This window comes from Vidua macroura, chromosome 1, assembly GCF_024509145.1.
Source record: "Vidua macroura isolate BioBank_ID:100142 chromosome 1, ASM2450914v1, whole genome shotgun sequence".
NCBI lineage: Eukaryota > Metazoa > Chordata > Aves > Passeriformes > Viduidae > Vidua > Vidua macroura.
In genome coordinates this window covers 96,334,850-96,357,651 of record NC_071571.1, presented here as the reverse complement: position 1 = coordinate 96,357,651, position 22,802 = coordinate 96,334,850, and the positions used below count along the sequence as shown (strand labels likewise).

At 43.6% G+C, this 22,802-nt stretch overlaps 1 protein-coding gene across 2 annotated transcripts; it reads right to left on the bottom strand.

Annotated features, from left to right (window-relative positions):
• Positions 1–7,935: 7,935 nt before the first annotated feature.
• On the bottom strand, positions 7,936–20,936 carry DIPK1C (divergent protein kinase domain 1C). Of its 2 annotated transcripts, none has more exons than XM_053981112.1 (4): positions 20,668–20,936; positions 15,064–15,782; positions 10,764–10,928; positions 7,936–9,124 (listed from the first exon to the last, which is right to left on the bottom strand). In XM_053981112.1, exons 1-4 carry the CDS (start codon positions 20,798–20,800, stop codon positions 8,909–8,911), a joined length of 1,233 nt encoding a protein of 410 aa, XP_053837087.1. In that variant the 5' UTR covers positions 20,801–20,936; the 3' UTR covers positions 7,936–8,908. The 2 variants fall into 2 exon arrangements, with proteins under 2 accessions (XP_053837087.1, XP_053837078.1); XM_053981103.1 differs by having other exon boundaries at positions 15,064–15,741.
• Between the last annotated feature and the right edge of the window lie 1,866 nt (positions 20,937–22,802).

The window sequence follows — 22,802 nt, the reverse complement described above, 5'->3', positions numbered from 1 at the left end:
CAAATACATGCTTTTGGCTTCTTCACATGAATAAGAGCCAAAGTTAAAAGAAACATTTAGGTATTTTGAGTAACAATACTTTGCAAAGGCCATTATGTTTCTCTGATTTTCAAACTGTGTTTAACATTTTTGAAAGGCTCCATGCTGGCACTGAGGCATAAAAGCCACCCAGCCCAAGCTCTTGCTCAGAGGTGGACCAGTTAGACTGGATTTCTTAGGGTTTTGTCCAGTCAAGCTTAGATATCTCCGAGGACATACACTCTACAACTTCTTTGGAACACTGTTCCAGTTCTTGAGACTTTTCACTGTATAAAACCTTTTCTTAATACCAAGCTGGAATTTCCTGTGTTCCTGCTTGTGCCTGTTGTCTCTTGTCCTGCTATTGTGCACTTCCAAGGAGAGTTTGGCTCCATCTCCTGTACATGCCTCCATTAGCTGTACACAGGAGTCACTGCTTAAAGCTAAACAAGCCCAGTCCTCTCAGCCTCTCCTCATAACAATGTTCCATGCTTCTATGCAAGAGGATGTGATTTTTTTTGTAGGGCTTGCTTCTTGTAATGAAAAGCCACTGTTGTCTTCTGCTTTTAATAGCAAGCATTTCACAGTACCAGAAGTATCTGCAGAGATCCATACAAGCACCCTTTAAAAGCCCATACCTATTGATTTGGCATTGCTCCAGCTGTGCTCTGCTTTCCAGCATCTTTGCAGCTTGAGAGCATGCACTCAGAGCAGCCAGTTTAAATATTTATAGCTCTGTAGTTGCACACTCCAGCTACCAGACTTTCATCCAAGTGCCCAGACAGGTGTATGTGCCTGCATTTAAATCCCTGTTACTTACATAGATGGCATCTGAGCTGGCTGACAGCTTTGTGAACTCCTGGAATAAAAACTAGACACACCCTTGCTGTGTTGTCCTTTGTCATCTATTATATAAAAGGATGGAGCACAAAAAGTTCTTTCTCTTCCTTTACACATAGAAAAACACTGCTGTATTTTGTACTGATTATTCAGACAATCCTTCTCAGTTTCCCACATGGAAAAGCAGATAGTATTAAATACACCCCCACAATTTTTTTGCAGCAGTCTACACTATGAGAGTAGGTCTTTCTCAGCAAAGTTTGTGTAAAGGCAATGGGATGGAGTGATAGCAACAGATGAGGAACATTCATGGTGCCACATTTGTTTTGTGTTCCTTCACTGCTGTTCTTGGCATGAATGTGGTGTTCCCGTAGAAAAGGTTATTTCCTTCCCTTCTGCAGTCATAAGAGCAGGATGGCAGGGGTGAGCTCCTCACCATTGTGCTGGGACTGGGAAGGGTCCAGCTATGAAACAGACTTTCCTGGGTGAGACACCTCAGTACTGGGAATGATGCTAGAGATTTGACCTCCAGCACCCTATGGAGATCCATTAGAGAAGTAGTTTTATTTCCCAGTGAGCTTTCACTCATGGACTGGGAGAATGACCACTTGTAACTCATTGCCTAATGGTCAGTGCTGTCAGAGAGGGGCTGAGATTCAGCCTTCAGCCAGCAGGGCAGTCTGATCTATCTGCTCATTTTCCAGGTGCAGGAGCAAAGACCTCTCTTGAGCTGCACCCCCAAGTTCCTTGCCCTGCCCAAGCACCCAGAGGAGGTGCCTGCAGTGAGAGCAGAGCCCAGGCTCAGAGCCAGGCATCATTGTGAGACAGTGTGTATGGAGGGCTAGCAATGGGCTGTGCCACAGTCCTTGAGGAAGATCCCTGGATCGTGTCTGAGTGAGTGCAGCCATGTGATGGTGTTTCCACAGAGATTCTTGCTATGGAAAGGAAAAAAGCACTGGGCTGTGGTTAAACATCTGCATTCTCAGTTTTATTAAATGAATTTATTGCTCATTTTACTCCTATCTCTGCCCATTTAAAAACATAAGGAGCTCGGCTGACATGAATCAAGAGCACACACTTAAATGCCACTGAATTATGTTGGTGTAAATCCAGCCTGAGCCTTCAAACATACCAGTATCACACGTGACTTCATACTCAGGGGACAAGGGATGCAAAATGAATGAGGTGGAACTGAAGAACTGTCCCTGCATAGTCAATTTCCAGGCTTTTCAGTGGAGCTTATCACTGTCCTGTCTAGCTCTTGGCTTCATTTCTTCACTTGTGAAAGATACCTATTGAAATGGCAATGGAAATTCAGGCAGTATACTTGCATTATCTAATGCCTCTTCAATGATATTGCTTTGGCTAATATAACACTGTTTATCCAATATTTTCTAAGAGCTGGAGACTAGAATCTGATGCAAAAAATGTAACTCTTTAATTACTTAAGAAAGCTCAGTGAAATCAGTGGGTAAAAACACAGAATTGGATTAAGCATTCTGCTAATTTTTCGTTATTTTTGTGCACTGTGTGATGCTCATTCATGTTGCTAATTACTTTTTCTTTTCCCCAGTTTATATAGAATATAATATGAAAAAGAATATCCCAGTCATTTGTGGTCTCTCCACTGAGCATTTGTGACATGAAGTTGCAGTGCAACAAAGGAATGCCTGAGTAGCTGTGTGCACACTGCCTTCACTCCACAAAAAATAGAATACAAAGACTAAAAGAAAGATCATGGCTATAGCATTCCAAGGGATGGTTTGCTCCTCCGTGCTCTGGTTACAGTTTTGCCAAGAGTCAGATGCAGACTGAATCCATATGAATGCACATCTGGACATATGTTTGGCAAAGCACTCACATGAGCATATATAATCTAGAATCAGATAGACAAATACTGGTATCATTACATTAAACAAAATTCTGAACACAGGAGTAATTACTTGGATATTTATTTGGCTGTTGTTAGACATTTGATTCCATTAAATAGGCCCTGGTTCATGTAATAAATATTTAGCCACTGTTTAACTCCCTGCAATAGTATATTGGTATTTAATAACCCTTGTACAAGAGAAAAAAAAAAAAAAACACCAAAAAAAACCCACCAAACCTGCCTTTTCCCTGCCTATTCCCTTTCATGGGATAAAGGAACAAATCAATTTCCTAAGGACAAAGATACAGCCTGAAATCTCTGACATAGAAATGAGAAAGAAGTTAATTACCATACCTGCGAAATTTGGAGTAGTAAACACATTGTGCTTTTTAAATTTTCTTTTGAATTGGAAAGAAGGAGAGGGCTTTGAATTATGCTCATTAATGTACATGGGATATTGGTTGAAAGATCTATTTTTTCCAGCTACATATATTTAACTTCCTCTTTAGAAATAAGAACTGACCTCTGTTCTTTCCTTCAGCTTTGCATGTCGTACCTTTAAGAGAATGAACCCATCCTGAACTCAAGGCAGTTTGCTCTTTTCCTGCTCTAGCATGAATCTTGGAGAGATTATAACCAATTTAAGCAGGATGGGGGATTCTCTTTCTAGCTAGCTAGAAGCAAACTGCTAAGGAACCAGCAAGGGAAAATGAGAGCTATTCACAATAGTCTCCAGCTTGGATTACATGTATCTTGAAAGCACTAGCAGCAGATGCTTGTGGAAGTGATTATGCTCTGGATCATACACACATCCTTCTGGCTGCCAACATCACTTAGGCACATTTTGTAGTGTAGGAAAAATCCCCTCCAGTTTACAGGAGAAGTAGTTCAGAGTACACCGCAGAAGGCACCAAGAATTGTGGTGTTTAAAGGAGCTCAGCAGTCACTCTGCTGCTCTGGAGCCCAAGCCTGCAGGATCAAAACTGTACCCACAGGATTACGGATTGTAGCCTTTCAGGGATTTCAGCATTTTGTCATACTTTAATTTATAGACATAATAACACTTTTAGTGAGAAAAACACTCCTTTCTCTCTTTTTGGCTGACATTGTTTGTTGCTAATTAGGGCAGTTTTATGCATTTATGTAAATAGTAGTTCTAAAAGCTTTTTTCAAGTGATTTTATTCTGTCTAGCCTTTAGGCTGCAGATGTCATTATACAGCTCCACACTCTGTTTGACAGATCCTTAGACAGATACAACAAATGGCTTTGGTGATGCTGCACTATATCCCCTGTGCTACTGCACTTTTTTATTTTAAGAACTACAATGGAAATGTTGGGATCTTTTTTCGCAATCAATTCATTGATATTCTCTGATTTTTCAGTATGGAGTCTCTTATCTCTTTGGTTCTGAGTTCAATTGTCCTGGATTTTCATTCTTCCAAGCATCTCATTCTTTCCCTCACTATGCTTTACTTTCTTTTTTTGCTACTGAAAGCCCAGTAACCTTTCTCCTGATTTCACTGAGGATCCAGGAAAGTGGCAGCGACTGAGGCTCCTGCAGAGTGACTCTGCTTATTGTCTGGACTCACTACAGGTGGCCCAGACAGAGGGATTTCATTTTTCATCTGTACTAGGCTTCAGAGAGCATCTGCCAAAATAGCTAATCTGGTTGTTCGCATCCATTGATACAGTCTGGGTCTGTTTTATAGTTGGCTGTCCAGATGCCTAGACTGGCATCACAACTACAAGGCTCCCATGTTACAGCCAGAAAGTTATTAAAATCTGCAATTTATCACCTTCCTGGCCATTACATATGCCATGATTTGCTGAAAGACAGGCAACCTGGTACATGGCTTCTTTAATGAGTACCTGATCTCAGTTTTCACCTTTAGGAAATGTGTTATTCAGTCAATGTTTCTAATTAAAAAAAAAAAGCAAACCCTTCCCTCTCTTCTTTCCCAGTCCCAAATATCTGTTGTTATCCAGCAATGCATCTGAATGCTCTCAGTGAAGGGGGAATCTGGGAAGTCCCATTAGGGAGCAGTAGTATCTGTAAGAACAACTCTGGTTACGGCACTGACCTGCTTTTCTGGGCTAGTCACCATTGAGTCAATCTAGAAACACAAGGGGGACCACATAAACCCTTTGGGGCAAGGAGTTCTGTTCTGTTTTCTATCATCCTAGTGCAGGACTATTGCTTTCAGCTGTCTTTTGCAGAGCATAAAATGCCAGTTGGAGAAAATCAGAAGTAGTTCTTTGAAAATCTTGAGCACTGGGTTGAATTCATCTTTCCTAAAGATTTCCTAAAGATGAAATAGACCTCCAACTGGACTCACCTCTTGTAAAATATGGGAACAGACAGTGTATTTGGATTATTGCAGAGTTGAAGCACATGCTGCTAACTGTGATGCAAAGAATGAATAAACAATGACTTCATGCCATTCCTGTTTCACAGGGAGCCATAAATATGGGGTAGAAGTTGCTGACTAAGGCACTAATTCAGCAAGAGGTAGAAATTAATCAGGAGGTAATGCCACTTTTATAGGGCAAAAAGGATATGGGAACAGACTAACGGAGCAAAGGGATGGGGCTGAGATCAATTGAATGGGAACAGACATCTTGGACTAAAGTGGCTGTTGCCAGTGCAACCAAGTGCTATTAGTGAACCTGTGTAAGTCATCTTTTATATGGGAGGGATGAGCAGTGGGAAGACTCTTACACAGTCTTTGTAAAGCTATGGTGCACTAATGACCAAAGAGGGATGGGCAGTGCTGCCAGGGCAGCATGAAAGGGGCTTTGTCAGAAAGGGGCAGCAGTCCTGGGTCTTCCTGTCAAACACCTGTATAGATTTTTCAATCAAAAAAAAAAATTATATTTTCACCAAAAATGTCATTTTCACCAAAAATGCCATTATATCCACAAAAATGTGGTTATAAAATCATACTGGCTCAAATTACAATAGTTTGCACTTGTCTCTTTAAGGTAAATGGCAAGTAAACCAGTGCCTTAATTTTTCTTTCTATCCTAGAGACATAAAGGCACAACTATTGTTTTATTCCTGTTTTGGTCATTGCTACCCCTGCTAATTAAATTACAATATTTCATTTGCTTCACTGGTAGTGCTTTCTCTCCTGTTTCTCAGGATTTAGTGACTTTACAAAGCACGTGCCGGGCTGTGAAGAATCAAGCCCTGTGTTCACAGAGCCTGTCAGATTCTCCTTGTCTCCTTGAAGGTGTGCACCAAAGTCTGCCTGGAGCTGGCTGCGTCAGTGATATGTAATCTCACAGCCCAGCCAAGGACAAATAACCCAATTGTGTCGATCTTGAGAGGTTTCTGGGGATTATTCTCTGTATCCTGAAAAGAAGTGAAACCTAATGTCCTGGGAAAGTGTGGTGTGGGGGAAGGAGGTCCCTGCCAGGTGGAGGTGACTGCAGCCAGGCCCTGAAGGGTTTGGAGAAATCTGTCAAAGGCAGCTTCCCTTCCTATATCCTGCCAAGGAAAAAGGATCTTCTGAGCAGAGTCACATTCCACCAGTATTTGGCTGCCACCAGTTTTCATTTCACCATGTTTCTTCCATCTGTTTTAAAAGTGGAATATCTCATCCAACAGAAATTTATCCTGTTTGAAATGCAAACCTGGAAATGGGAAGGGGATCCCTGGCATGGGAGGAGCCTGACCCTTCTGCAAAGCACCGAGGGGCTGTGTGATGCCTGCTTTTCCCTGAAGGTACCCTCTGAGCTTGGGAAGGAGGAAAGAATGGGACCGGGGAAACAGGAGCATCTTCATGTGTGAAGATGTATAATATCTTCAGGTTCCCCAGCAGCATTTGGGATTTATATTGAGTCCCTCCTGACCTAGCAAGGATCAAGAAGGGGGAATTTGTTGTGTGGAAGCAGAAAAATTGATTTGTGTCATGAGAACACAAATGCAAACTGCTGATAACATAATCACATGACTTGGGAGATAAAGGTTACCTCAAGGCAGCATCACCAACTTAACTTCATGTGTGCAATTCCTGACAGGTACTCACTCTTGCCTGTACTTAAAAACCACAATTTGTGAAGGCTGAAGCTTTCCCAGATGATTTGTATCATATCTTCATGTTCCTTTCTATCAGAAAACCTGTAGCAAATGTCTTACCTGTTTTCTTCCTTGCTACAGTTTTAAACTCATTGCTGGTCATATCCACCAAGGAAATCTGGACAGGGAAGTTCTCTCCTATTCTCTTTTTATCAACCTCTTTCTGTTTATCTTCAGTCTCTTCTTCCTCAGACTAAATGTCACTTTATTGAATATTGCATCATAAATCATGTTTCTACAAAGGCTGACGTATTTTTTACTTCTTTTTTTTTTTTTCTAGTTTTCCTCAATCTCTCTTTCCTTGCCTTCCCTCTAACTGATGCTTTACCTATCTCTGTTGCTTTGCCACAATCTGATTCTGTTCTTAATTATTTTCTCCATCTATTTCATGACTTTGTAACAGGGCTAGTTCTGGAATTCATATTTCTTCTTATTCTGCTTTGCCCTACTGCTTTTGCAAAGAATGGTTTTAAAGTACTGAAACATTCTTTGCCTACCTGGTTAAAGGAGAAGCGTGGACTGAGAGCATCTTTACCAGTCAGGAGCTCCTAAACTGGAGCTCCAGCTTAGCAGCAGCTTGTCCAGCCTCAGGCAAGGCATCTGACCTTGTTCTTGTTATGAGTTTCTTGAGGGCTTGCATGATTTTTAAAAATATGATAGCTTATTGCAAGAAATGTATATAAAAATATGCTAGCACCTGTCTGAAAACTTGAGCTAGGTCTTAAGGGGTCAAGGTCTCCTCAGCAGCTCCCATTTTTCTGGTCATGGGCAGTCTTTAGCTTTACTTTAAAGAACTACTCCAGAAATGGAAAGTTTATGTCTAATTATTGCTCACAGGTTTCACAGCTGTCATAAGGCTGAGGGACATAAAGATGGAGCAGATTAAGTGTTGTTACATATCTCACATCCATAAACCAGTATTGTCAGTCTTAAAATTGATTCCTCCAAGTTGAGGGCTGCCATAGGCTGCTGGTATTCCTGTTTGTGGGGTTTGTAATGTCCTCATGCCAAAACCAGATCATGGGGACGTTGCCTAGTATTGGGCCTATGCACCTCCAGCATCTCCTGAACCCATGTTAGTTTCTCCAGCCACAGCTCTGTACATGTTAAAGGCAAAGTTAATGTTTTTAAATTAATCTAGTGATCTTTATTTACACAACTGATTGCAAGATAATGAATTTGTACAAAAAATTTTCCTTTTGTTCTTTTAAAAAATACCATGGAAGGAAACTCTGCATCTGGCTATTGTTCTGTGCAAAGGACAGATTGTTGACATTCCTGGGCAATTCTGCTCTCTGGCAAGGGAGTGCTTCTTATCAAGTGCTCTGATGTACAAGTGCCTGAGGGCTTGTTCACATGGGAAAATCCAGTAGCATTATTCATACCTCTTCACTGCAGAATATGAATACCCACATGGGAGCTCAGTAGGGGTATAATTATTTTGCTCTAGAAAAGTCCAAAGTACTTTTATATAATTTTTCCCCAAAAGAGTTAGCAATGGCACAGGTAATGCAATGCCCCAGGTAATGCAATGCCCCAGAGAAAATGCATTTGAGGACATAAGAAGGGACTGCTTTGTACAAAAGCAGCTCTTTCTTTGTGTGACAGCACATTTCCCTGTTTGAGATCCCCCCCTTTTTTTTTTCTCCATACAAAATGCTCTGTATCTACTGTAAAAACCCACCTCATTTGACAGAGAAACTAAAACAAACACCATGCATGCACTTATTCACACCCACCCACCCATTCTTTTAATTATCGATCGAGTTTTGCTGCACTTACACTTTTCTTCTGTAAATGCATCCTCTGAACAACACATACAGACAGATGCTATCTGAGCAGTGACTGCAGCTCAGAAGGATGTGCTGTATGCTGATGGAGAGGGGTAGTGCTTCCTCAGGAAAATAAACAAGAACAGAATCCAAATAATATAAAGAAATTTAACACTTGACAGGATATTATCAGGACGTGCTGCACCTGCAGCTATGAACTTGATTTGCATAGCAGAAAAACAATCTCTGTGCTGTAAAAGTGTGGGGTTAGGAGGGATGGCAGAGAGACTGGGATGTGACCTTTGCAGTTCTGCCTTTTGTGTCTACTCTGCCCCTTGCAGTTCTCGCTGAGTGACCCGCAGCAGGTGGTACAGCTCGGAGAGAGATTTCAGAGTCCTCTGGTGCCCGGTGGCACCCGTGTGCCCCGGCTGAGCACACTCCTGCACGGCTTTCTGCAGCTGCAGCTGCAGGGGCAGGGAAACCAGTGGTCCTCTGAGATTTGGGGAAAACCAGCGACGGAATATTTTGTCACAAATTACCTGGGGAAAGGAAAAAGAGCAGATCATTGTATTTCAGAAGCTATGACTGATGCCCTGCTGCTTCCCTGGGACCGTAGCAAACTGTTATCTGAATCCAAAGTGCCTTTAGCCATTCAAAGAGGGAGGTATAGGAAAGAAGCATCCATAAAGGCTATACTCCAGTTAAGGGATGGCCCTTCTCAGGCTGCTCCTGCACTTCACACATCTTCATGAGCAGCTGGAGGAGCTGGGGTTGTTTAGTCTCGAAAAGAGGATGCTGAGGGAAGACCTTATAGCCCTCTATAAGAACCTGAAAGCAGGTTGTAGCTAGGTGAGGATCAGCCTCCGCTCCCCAGTGACAAGAAATACAAGGGGAAATGGCCTCAAGCTGTGCTAGGGGAGGTTTAGATTGGATATTAGGAAAAATTTCTTTACCAAAATTGTTGTCAAGCACTGGAACAAGCTGCCCAGAGTTATATGAGTCACTATCCCTGGAATATTTAAAAGACGTAGATGTGGCACTAGAGGTGTGGACCTAGCAGTGTTGGGTTAACAGTTGGACTTGATGATCTTAAAGGTGTTTTCCAACCTAAATAATCCTATGATTCTGCATAACGAGGGGTGAGGGGGTGGGAGAAGCAGGCACAAGGCCAACAAGCTACATCCCCCCAGCCTTTCTGTTTTGCCAATGCCCCCCACCAACAGAAGCTGGGTAAGCTGTAAGACACCTCATTCCAAAGCCAAGAACCCCATGGACACCCCTTTCCAGTACACCCACACACTACATCTGTAGAGTGGAGAATAACAACCACTGCTTACACTTGGACAGCCTCAACTTTCAGAGAATCATAGAATCACTAAGGTTGGAAAAGACTTTTAAGATCATTGAGTCCAAGTGTCAATGCAGCACTGCCAAGTCCATCACTATATCGTGTCCCAGGTGCCATATCTACAAGTTTTTGAACACTTACAGGGACAGTGATTCCACCACTTCCCTGGGCGGCCTGTTCCAATGCTTGACCATTCTTTCAGGCATTTTTTCCTCATATTCAAACTAAATCCTCCCTGGTGCAAGCTGGTGTCATTTTGTCTTGTCCTACCCCTTGTTACTTGGGAGAAGAGGCCAACACCCACCTCACTGCAACCTCCTTTCAGGTAGTTAGAAAGCACAATAAGATGTCCCTGAGCCTCTTTTTTTCCAGCCTAAACATTTCCAGCTCCCTCAGCCACTCCTTACAAGACTTGTGAGCCAGATCCTTCATCACTCTGTTGCCCTTCTCTGGACACTCTCCAGCACCTCAATGTCTTTGTTGAAGTGAGGGGCCCAGAAATGAACACAGGATTAGAAGTGCAACTCAAGAATGTGACTTCACCATCAATGGAGACAGAAGTGCTAATCCCCTGCCCCTGCTTAGTCTGCTCTCCTGTCTGTGGCACTGGGCTAACACCTACGGAAAATCATGGCAAATAAACACTATATAGAGAGAATATAAAGATCTGTTTGTGTGCCCCAAGACAAGATTTCTGAACAGGACACTTACATGGACACATATAAAAACCTGAATGTCTTCATCTCACAGTCTCCTTGTACTTACCGTGCATTTTATAGTCAGTGTGATTTTAAAAGGAATGGATGCATAAAACAGCTGTGTCTACTCACTTGCAAGTTGTTATTGGCTCTCTGTGCTCCACATTTTCTGATTTTCAGATTGCATTTTGAAAAGCAATCAAAGAAATTACAATCTTCGTCTCCTGTGCACTTCTGTTCCAGGATGTCTCTCATTTTGGGTTCAAAAAAGGCCATATCCACATCAATGGCCACCACCTGTGAATCAGAACATTCCATGAGATCTGGCACAGCACAGCCTCTGGGATGGGGCTGAGCAGGCATTCTTTGCTGCTGGCGTTGGGAAATGCTGTGCTGAAAGCATCTGCTGGTGGGGAACTGGGATCATAGAGGCTTTATTTCACTTAACTGAGCCACACTAACCTTATAAACACCACTTTTTAAACAAAAACATCAGCCAGTGCTTATGACACCAAGAATGAAAAAATTATTTGTGAACAATATGCATCCCTGGGGTCAACTGGATCGATTCACCTTAAAGTGGACCTCTCCAATCTGAAGACTGATTTACTTGCTGGTGCAGCATATGCAGATGGCACCTCAACCTCCCAATTACATGATGGTTACCCATGGGCCAGACAGTATAATTTAGAACTCAGCATTCAGACTAAACCCCTGACTTTGCTGCTGTGGAGAGGAGCAGTGGGATGTGCAAGGATAGCTGCACGTGGTACAGCTCCTGCAAACTTGTCCTTGCATTCTGTGGGTTTGAGTCTGTTCAATTGTAGAAGGAGATCCCTGACTTTGCTGAAAACTGGGTGTGGCTTTGGCCAGTCTCCTTTGCTATGGTTTGACACATTTATTGTGCTCAGTTCGTGTTCTTATAGTCCAGAAATACGTCCTGTAACAGTGCAGCCAGAAGCTGGTCACAGCAGAAAAACCCTGAGCGAAAGGGGTCAGTCACTTTCCTCTGAGAGCACGAGGCTCTCAGAGCAGTGCGTACGCAGCACCAAGTGTTTGCAGAACTGCTGCCCCTGCTGGGGGTGACACCTCCCTGGAAGCCAAGGGCTGTGGTCTCAGTTTCTGCCAGTGCCACTCCAGCCCTGAATGCCTCACTTAAAGAAATCACAGCAATGAAGAGGGAAAGAAAGAAATCCAGTATGGGGATGGCAGCTGCCTGATGTGAGCCAAGCTGTGGGTAACCACAGGGAAGGAAGCCTGTCTCCAACATCATGGATGTGCAGCCAGCAAATGTTCACAGCTGCATTTCACACTTGGCAGTCAGGATCAAGGATGTTCTCTCTCAGCATCTGACACACATTTTCGTAGAGGAAAATATCTGGGACCTGGGCAAAGCAGAGTTACTTGGGCTCAAATGATAGTTTCATTTTTCAGATTCCACCTCCCAAGTAACAAGAGAAGATGAACTGTGTGACTGGAACAGCAACTGGATCAACCCCAGGAACTAAAGATGTCTGGTTTGGTAGAAGGCCAAATAAACCTTCCACAGGCAAAATAAAGAACATGGTCTAATCTTCATTTTGTTCTACTCCTTTTTCCATAGGGAAAAAATTTACAGAGATGAGGCGTATCTTAAAAACATAAGTATTTTTAAGCATTTTGGAGAGCTCTATAATGATGATGTAGCCTAAGGAATTTTACATGTTTGGACAGGCAATTTTTTTTTTGGTTCTTTACTTCCTTAAGCTTTCTGTGGTTTTGCTATTTAGTTCTTTGGAGAAGAGACAGTGAGAGTACTGCAGGGTTTGCCCAGTCCCAGTGTCACTGTTCCACCTCCCAGATGGGGTCTTTGTCAGCACATTTGACAATCTTATCCATTGCTCCTCTAGGAAAATCAGCCCTGGTTCCCAAATACATGGCTGCCAAAGGATTCAGTGGCTTCACTGAAATTCTTTTACAAAAATGTGTGGGCATCTATCGATGTTGCGTTCTCCGACGCAGGAAGAATGAAGCGCGGAACTATGCACTCTTAAAACTTCTCAAGAAATAGTAAAAATTCAAAAGGAGCTTTTTCTCTACATCTGTTTGCATAAATATCTATGATCTTTTTCTCACACTGCTATTGAATAAAATTATAGACTTGTGGATAAGCAGACTCAGGAGATTAATGCTCAGTCTGAATCTGTTTGTGCCTCGGTTCCTCATTTTTAAGAAGTAGATATTAAGTTCCACTTTTCTTTTTGTGATCTTAGAATTGTGATCTTAGAATATCAGAAGGTTAATTAATTACTTTATTATACTATATTATATTATAACTATATTATACTAACAAGAAGTATTACTAACTAACTAGTTAGAAAACTCATGACTCGAGAGAGTCCTGATACACAGGTGGATCTAATTGGTTAATTAATCTAAACAACAATTAGTAGAGTCTAAATAACAAATCACTCTTCAGTAAACAATCTCTATAACACATTCCACACGTGTACAAACACAGGAGCAGTAAATGAGATAAGAATTGTTTTGATTCTCTTTTCTCTGCTTCTCTCACAGCTTCTCTCAGGAGAAATTCTGAGAAAGCTAAGTCTCTTTCTGTTCAAAGGACAGGTGAATACCACAGGCATCCAGCTAGACCCTGTGAACACACATCTGGGTGACGCTCTGCCTATAAACAGCTACGTTTTGGTGGGCTTTGCTATGTCCATAGATGGTGAAAAAAGTTCCTAAGGAAATACAGGAAGGACCCAACTTGGCTCATTACCTGATTTAAAATCATGTTTAACATGTTGTAATCTTTCCAGTTTTCCTGGAAGTATTGGTAAAAGAGGAATCTCTCCCAGAGCACTGTGCACTCACCCAAACCTCCTTCTAACTCTACCTTATGTGGTTTCATGGCAGCTTAAATTTCTCCTGGATGATCTACCAGACAGCTCCTCTCTGCTGCAGGAGAGCATGTGAAGGCTGGAGGCTTATAACCACCACATGAAAATAATCCTCAAAGTAAAACTATTGCATTCCAGGCACATTTCTTTGGGCATTAGAAGTCTCATTACTCAAATGAGGAATAGTGGTACAATTGTGGGTTTCTTTATTATCCTATACATGAAACCAACAAGTGAAAAAATTGCTTAAAACAAACATAAGAGACAAAAAAAAAAAAAAAAAAAAGAAAAAAAAAAAAAAGGCTGCATTGCTGTGTTCCCATTCTGGAACTGGTTGGTCACTGGAAGATCCTGGCAAAGCAAGCCTCACCAAAAGGACTCATAAGAGAAGACACGTCTGGTGTTCATCCCCTTTTCCTAAATGGAAAATATTTTCTTGTAAGTAGGTTGTGAAAGAGATGCTCTGGTGTGTGCTCAGCTACAGGCAGCCACAGCCCTGAGTAACTGAGGAAGATGGGCAAAGCCTGCCTTGAGGAATTCCTGCTTTGCATAAATAGTGGTACAGCTTGCTTATTTTCTTGTTGTAGCTCCTCACCCATTCCCTGCTCTGCTGCTGTATTGCACCTGAATAAACAATGGGAGGGGAGGGAAGGGTGAGGGGGAAACACTCTAATTGCTCTTAATGGCTGCATGTTTCAGTAGTGTTTGTCTAGTACTCTGAAGATACAAGTGTTACATTAATACTCAGTGAGTACTAAAAATAGTCTTAAAGTCCCTGAAAATGCTTTATATTCACTCAGAGTACAGAAACTCCACTGATGACACTGCAAATTGGGAGTAAACAAACACTAGTTCAAATATTCACTCACTGCATGGTACCCCCAATCTGTAGACAAAATTCCAACCAAAGCCAGAGGAATTTCTGTCCACAGAATGAATGTGAGCTGCACTACTACTTAGATAATATACATAGCTATAAGGTCTGATTTACAGCTGCACAATGAAAAGTCAAAGAGTGACAGTAGTAAGGAGTTTCATGTTGCTGTCCTTGCATAGTTTCCAGACCAGGTAAGCTGACCATGGAAGCACAAATATGTATGTTTGGATGTGGGGAGTTGCCCTTATGTCAGACCATGAATTCAGCCTTACCTTTCAAATTCATACAGTTTTTCATTTCAGCATCACTACCAGAAATATACCTCAAATTACAGCTTCATTTAGAGCTTTTGAAATCTCCTTGCCTCCAGGAGGCATCCCTCACCACATCCAAGGGATCTTGCACTGGTGCCTTTGAAGAAGTGAAACAAAACGGAAGCAAGCGACAAGTTTATGAAGTAAGCAGCAGGATTTAGTGTTCCAAAAATGTGGCTGTACACATTTCAAAGAGGAAAAGCAGCAGAGAATCTCCCTTGATGCTTGTAAATTCATTGGCTTTGCTAATACTTAGCCAAAAGCTGTACAAAGAGGGAAGTGTCATTTTTACAGTCACCTTCAGACTAGAATTTGACCTCAGATTCCTGGAACACTACCCCAAAGGCCTAACTTACCGTGAGATCGTGCCTGATAGCGAAGTTTTCTGGTTTGATGTCACACAGGTGAAGTCGGTGAGAGAAATCGTTATCAAAATGCTGCACCATGTCCAGAAAGCTGAGTGCAATGTCAATGATGGCTCTCACCCTGCTTCTGTGTCCAGTAAGGGAGGGGCCGATCACGTTTTCCAGGGGAAAAAGAGTTTTGTGCCAGGCATGTCCAGCTGTGAGATACTCTACAGCATAAAAGTGTCCACAAGAGCCAATAATTCGTAGCACATGTTTGCTGAAGTCCTGCAGCAAACTGAAGTAGATATATTCTTCCTGCTGGAGCAAGGACCACATGCTGGCCACCTGTGCTTTCCAACGTGGTCCCTTCTTCCTTGTCCACAGGGGCCCCATGGTATTGTTAGACAGTTCTAGCCCCAGGGCATTTTTGACCTCCAGAGCTACCATAAGCAGAAGCTCTGTTTCAGGGATATCCTGTGTTTCCACCTCCTCTAGCATACTGAGGTGCTGGTAGCTGGAAAAACTTTCTTTTTTGGATTTCAGTATGATGGGCTGTCCTCTCCAATCAGCCTGAATGACCTTCTTACCTCTGTCATAGTAGAGGCAGTGTTTGTACACCAGCTTCTGTGCCACACACAGGTCTTCACAGAGGTCCCCAGTCAGGGCTCCACTGCTGTAGTCGAGGCACTGGAGTGAAAGAGCAGAATATTCATAGCAGAACCATACCCCTAAGGACCGTGCAGAAGAAAGACAAATAATGAGCAACAGTCCTAAGCTTGAGAGGTTTGTAGCAGTCATGGAACTGCAAACACACACCTACAACCGCTGGGTAATTCAATGTTTTTTCAGAAGTCTCTAGAGATCTATTGCTAGGGGAGTTTTGCTTCAAAACAGGGATTATGGGGATGGTAAAGGGCAGGCTTTTCAGGGGCAAGGAAAGGGACTGGATGACCTGTTAATCTGAAACTTTTTACACATATGAGTTCAGTGAGACAAACTTTAAACACCTGGGCTGTGCTGTGTATGATTATGGGTTGTTAATGCTTTAAAGCCCAGAGTAATGCAGGACTTCTCTGCATGGTTCAGGGCAGCATAACTCAGACATTACCACTAAAACTAAAGGAAAATCCACACGTAGCTGGATTGTTGGGACATTTCACAGCTCTGCATGTTTCAGCCTTGCACTCAACATACCCTGAAGGAAGCTGTGATAACCTTCTCCTGTATCACCAGGAAACACAGAGGTTGCGTTCAATGAGTTTTGGACCAAGAGCAATTCAGAATTTTTGAGCATGTAAATGCTGCAGAACACAATGACTCTCCTAGTTTTTTATGTAGTTATCAGAAGTGACATTTTAATATTGATTGCTTCAATACTTAATCTTTTTTTAACTGGCAAGAAATCAGTCTTTTGAAACAAGGGAACTGTTGCTTGATAGTTTAGTGGTCAATGCAAATTAGTGCAAGAGCTGCAAGGATTCCCTCACCAGTCCTTCTCTCTAGCCAGAATAATTTCCATAATATCATTTCCAAAAGTGGGGGCAGTTGATGTATTCCTATGGTCATTCAGAAGTGCAGCTGTAGGGACTGCTTTGGGTTGCTCAGTAGAGGGGATGATCAGAGGTCTCTGGTGAAAGTGGAATAGAGGGGGTAGTGTAGACAGCCAAACATCTGTGAGGCAGCTTGACAGTGTCATCCACTTCCATTGCTTTCTGGCATTTGAACCTTCATTTAAACAAACTGGCAGGTCCCCCCTGCACGTGCAGAACTTGCAGTGGCTGCCTGAGCCCCACCTCATTTGTGACTGGCTGTTACACGAGGAACGTGATCATAGCATTCAAGTAATGTATTTTTCTTGGTACAGTCCCTGACATGTGTACATCAGAGGAATATGTTCTGATGCCAAGCAACATTTAGAGTCTAGCCTTAAACAACACACTGGGGAGTGTGTGGAGGATTAGGTCCAAAATCCAAGAATGGTGATCAGTTGACAGAAACAGCTCACTGAGGGCAGTTCAGAGAGACATCAAATTTATTTATATTCTGATGTTCTCACAGCCCAAGTGAGAAAATGCAATGCCAGCAAGGAGAGTCAGGTAGGCAAATTCTTGCATGAGTGCCTGGACACTGAGTCCATGCATGGACACACATGATGATCTGTATCCTCATCAGGATGACTAAAAAAACTCACTCAGACTTCTGATACTGACTCAGACTCAGATCTGCAGACTTCAGAGCATGCAGATCAATGTTCTTGCTTTTGAACATCTACTCCTACTAATGTAATACAATTTTACTCTACCTTTTTAAGTAGGAAATGTAGTTTTCTCAACAAAAGTAGGTTAGGAGTTCTTATCATCTGGAACTCTAAGCAATTTTAGAAAGAAAACTACAAACAGAAGGAATTTTAGGGGTTTCTTTGGATTGTAAGTATAAACACACTTAAAACTCTATTGACAGACCACAATCTAATTCTCTTCTTGTACAGTAAGATAAGATAGGACTTTGTCATGTAATTGGGTTCACATGGGTGGACACTTGCCCCTGTGGAAAATTTTACTGTGGTTCACTGTGCTTGCCACAGTTCACTCTTTGAGGGTTCACATGCATGGACTTCTGGCTTCTAAAAGAACACACGACCATGACCTGTAGCCAAACATGTCAAGGTGCAGCTTATTTTCCTGTGTTGATATCATGTCATTCTTAACAGCATTAGTGAAAAAAAGTAGTTGTGGAAAAAGCAGGCTCAGATTTCACAGGCAAAGGAGACAGGTCGTTTTTGAACCTGGTTGCTGTTTAAGACTTTTCTGCTGTTTTTTTTCACTTGATGCTATAAATATTTGATTATTAACCTAGTATCTGAAAAACACTGTCAGAATCATATTCTTCTTACAATGAACTTGTGCAGTGTTTTTCAAACTGGGATCTTGGAAGAGGAAGAGTGGAAGAAGACTTGACCAAAGAGCTCATGGTTTCACAATGATGAAACACAGATCAGCCTTCCAGAAGTGCATTCTCAGCTGGCCACAAAGGCAAGCAAGGCTTTCAAAAAGGCTTCCTCAAGGAAGCAATCAAGAAGATTGAACCATTTCCTATCTGCCTTTTAGGCACAGTCTGCACTGGTAGTTCATCTTGAAGCAATTATTTGAACCTTACATCCATTCTAAACACAAAGTTTCACAGGACAGTCTCCCATCATATTGGCATAGCTTGTACTGTTGTGCTCCCCAGTGTACTAGCTTGCTAGTACTAGTATTACTAGTATTAAAACACAAATCTGGTGGACTTAAAACATTTAACCAGGTAATATAGATTACCCTGCTATGACACGATGGACCGTTTATTATTTACCAAAACAGGAAGCTTTCCACTAACTGCAGACTTCATTATACATCATCCTACTGGTAAAAGGAAGAATCAATTCCCCAAAGAAATATTTCAGAAATGGTCCTCCACACTGCCATCCCTGTCTTAATGACTGAAGTTTGAGATCTGTTGATGAGACTGTTTTAAATTGACCTAGTGATCGACCTTTGAAAACCACAGATTCTTCTTTAAGTGCCAAATACTTAAAACTAAAATATGAAAGTGCTACTAAGCCAAAAGCCTTATAAAGAAGCAGCTGTACTACACAAAAATGCACACACAAGCATGGTTTGGACTCACTCCTATGTAACTTATTAAAATTGGCTACATTATTTTTAATGTCTTCAGTGGACTTATCAAGGTTAGTTTAAAAAGCTAAGTTAAAAAATTATCAAGATAAGTTTAAAAAGTTTTAAGTTTTTAAATTTATGTAAAAGCTTAAATTAATGTAAGCCTTGATAAGGATTTAAATAAATTTAAATAACTCACCGTACCACCATCAGTGCCCTGAAACTGATGTTTTGCCTAGTTAGCTACTACTTCTATGTAAATGCAATTCAGAGCCAGGTTTGGAAGGCATCAAAATTAATTGATTTCTCTAGAGGGAACAGAAATTGATTGCTATGACTTAGTGTGTTCAGTGTAAATGAAGATGAGACTGGCATTAGGAAAGAGCAAGGGGATTTTTTCTGAGAGTTATAGTTGGTCCCTGCAAATTGCCCAGTACTATTTTAGCCTTCTTAGTGCAGTACACATCTGCACAGATGCATATCTTACTCAGAATAAAGAAATAAAACCTTCAGAAATGCCACTTGAAAGGGCATTTGCACCCACTTCCTTAAAATATCTCATCTCCTACTGAGAGATGACTAGTAAAATAGTTTTTCTTAGAAGCTAATTTTTGCTTAATAGAAGGTGTGAGACTCAAGCTATCAGGTTATTTGTTTCACGGATCAGTTGCACTTTCTGTAACTGTGAAACTCATGCTATGTTCAGAAGATGTAGAAAAACTTATTTGGGGGCAGATGAAGACGAGTTCATTTTCTAATTATTCCACTAGAAGGACAATCCCTTTCTAACGTCATCTGGGAAAACTGTTGCTTTCAAACCTTAAGGATACTGCTGACGATCCACCTACTCACAGGCAAGCACAGCAATCTCAGCTACTCTTCCTCTGGAAGCAGGGTCTGAACCTGAGCTGTCACAGTGATAGAGACAACTTTCTAAGCTTGCGACTGAAATCTGATCCCTGGGCTTTTGAAGCCCTGCCTGACGCTTTCCAAACTGAAGAACAGCAACAAGTCTCTGTCCATCTGTTTATTGGTGACTGCGACGGCAAGGACCCGGACCTCCCTGAGCTTGGCAGCTCCGTGCACCTCCATATCTCGGTATTCTTCCCGAGCACGTAAGGATGAGGCAGGAATCATTCCTTCAGCTGCAAACCTGAGCTCAGCCCTTCTTCCATCTGGCTCCTGAGGTACTGAAACTGGAGCTCACTGCCATTAAAAACACGCTGTCAGGACCACTGCCTACACTTGCTTTTCCTTTATTATACAGAATTAAGGAAAATCTATGGTCAGTTTTTGCTTGCTTGCAGTGATAGATTATTTAATTCCCACTAGGATTCCTCCTTTCCCACCTAACCACTGGCACTACAGATACACTGACTAAGAAACAAAATTGAACTAAAAGCATTAACCCACGCTGCTCCTCTTCTCAAAGTCTTTCCTACACAATCCTAAATATGTTCATTATAATTTTTAAGGGAAATTTTAATGAATATTCGCAAATCCTTTCTTGAATTTTAACCACATCTTACACGCCAACCCCCACCAGACCATAAATGAAGCGATACAAGCTGCCTGGCACTTCTGAAAGACGACTTTTGTACGAACAGCTTTTCGGCTAAAAACAAACAAAAACCCCCAACACCCGGAGGAAGGCTTTCCTCCGCTTCGGAGCGTTCGGCTTCGGCAGCGCACCCGCATCCCACGCCCGGGAGCCGGCCCGCCGCCTGCACCTGACTGCGCCCCGGGGAGAGAGGCAGGGAGGGAGGCAAGGAGGGAGGGAGGGAAAGGGGTAGGGAGGCAGCCGCCCGCCCGTGCGCACCGGGGGCGCCGGCGATGCGGCACCTCCGGCGGCCGGAGCCGGGCAGGGCGCCCCGGAGAGCAGCTCCGACGGACCTCCCGCGCCTCGTCCTGCCGGGCAGCCCCCGGGAGATGCCTCGCGTCCCGCCGGGGCACATACCAGCCTGGCCAGGATCCGGTGGCTTTTCTCGTCCGTGCAGCTCTCGGAGAAGACGCTCCTGTGGAGGAGGAACAGCGCAGCGCTCACCGCCACCCAGCAGGCAGCCCAGAGGAGGAGCAGCAGCAGGGCGCATCGCCGCCAGATTTTGAGCCGCAGCCGCTTTAAGCCCCTCATCGCCGCACCGGGGCTGGGCTGGGGCGGCCGCTTCAGCTGCGGCGGCCCCGAGCGAGCGGCAGCGGGGCCGGGGGAGCCGCGCTGCGCCCCCCGCACGCCCGTCCCACTGCCGCCGGAGCCCAGCGCCCGCCGCCCTCCGCCGGGCTGCCCCGGCCCCGGCCCGCTCCCGCCCCCTCCCCGGGCCGGGGCTGCCCTGGCGGAGCCCGGAGCGCCCCTTTTGAATTTAAGCCACGTAGTTCCGCCGGCTTTTGTCTGCGCTCCCCTGTGCCAAGCGGCCCCTGCAGCCACTTGGCGGCCGCTGCCCGCGCCCCCCGCCTCTCCTCTGCGAGTTTCTCACCCGAGAATAAAAGGAGTTTGAAGGGTGATGAATGCTGCTCTGGGAACCCTTTGCCATCTAGGCGGCTGGCTGCTCGATACTTTGAAAGAGGCAGCCTGGAGACGGACAGGTCCCTCTGGTGAAAGCTTCGTGTCCCGACAAATAGGAAAAGGAATAAAAAGTTGTCATTTATTCTGGAGTAACTTCCCAGTTTTATCCTCCCGGAGCTGATGGAGAAAGAGAGAGAAGCGACTCAGATGCCCTTTCAGTAACGCAGCCCCCATGGTGGGTCGCCCCTTGGCTCCCCAGCAGCTCCCCCAGCCCCAGTGACGGGGTGCAGGCTGGCCCTGTCCGGCACCCCGGGGTCCTGCCTCCCTCGGCGGCCGGCGGACAGCGCCAGCCGAGCGGCCACTGGGGACACGTTGCCAAAACAGGCAGGATGTTCTGGGTCCCAGGATGCTGGCGTCGATAGATTGCCTCCCTGCCCTCTCGTTGTCTCCCTGTGGCTATGTCCCTGTTTTGGTCTGGTCAGCTCCACCGGACAGCCTCTATTTGACTTTGTTAACCTTTCTGAGGGGTCAAAGACTCAGATGTTTGTTCCCGTGCAGCAAGGAAGATCCTGGCATCCTTTCCTCACTCCAGGTGCAGATGTTCACTGTCTCTGTTCAGAGAGCTTGGTCCAGTGATTTATGTTCTTAGCATCATGTCTAACTTAATGAGAAATACTTCCTTCACAAGTCTTTAAAAAGAAAGATGTCTCTATTGATGTGATCGAATTTTATCTCTCAGAACAGCAAGGGAAGAACACAGGTGCAGCAGACTTGCTATTATCCGCACCTTTTACATGATCAGTGCAGTTCTCCTCTACCTGGCAGAGCAGGGCTTGAAATGGAGCTTCTAAGTAGATGGCAGATTGTGGCAGAAGAGAAACAGAAAGATAAAAATATTGCTGGACATATTCCAGCTTTCCTTTCTAGAGACTGTCAGTGGGGAGGGAGATGCAAGAAGAGCAAAATTACTTTCATCTCCAAAGTCTCAGAAGCAGAATCATTATCATTAGCCACATCTTCTGCCAGTGTGTTTTGCTTGATTTCTCCACCATCTCATTTCTTCACCTGCTGAGGCTGCCTTTTCAAATTTTCTTTTTCTTTCCCCTGATCCTTTTGCTGAGAGGCTTACTTTTGAAGCACTGGTGATACAGTCTGTTTCTTGGGAGCGTGTCAAGCAGCAAAGACCAAGGAGGCAGCTAGATTTTAATCCTGTTTGTGAGTCTGATAGAAAATGCTTTCAGAAGCTGTCTCTGAACAGCTTGGGGTGTTCTTCAGAAATTTCTAGGACAATAAGTGGACAAGGAGGAATTTTGCTCAGCCATTCCTCTGTAGGAGTACCAGCTAGGCTTGAACACAGCCAACCTTCATCAGCAACTGCTGCCATGTAGGAGATAAAATTGTAGATCTGCCATACTGATGTCTGGAACAATCCCAAGATATGTCCCACATGGGAGAGGGATGCAGGTGGTGGGGAAAAGTCAAGCATAAGTCCCTATTGCTTGGTCCTAAGCTGTCTGGGTAGTAGTTTAGACACTACCAAACCCACATGTATTTTAAAGTGTGGATCTTGACTTCTCTGTGTGTCAGCAATCCCC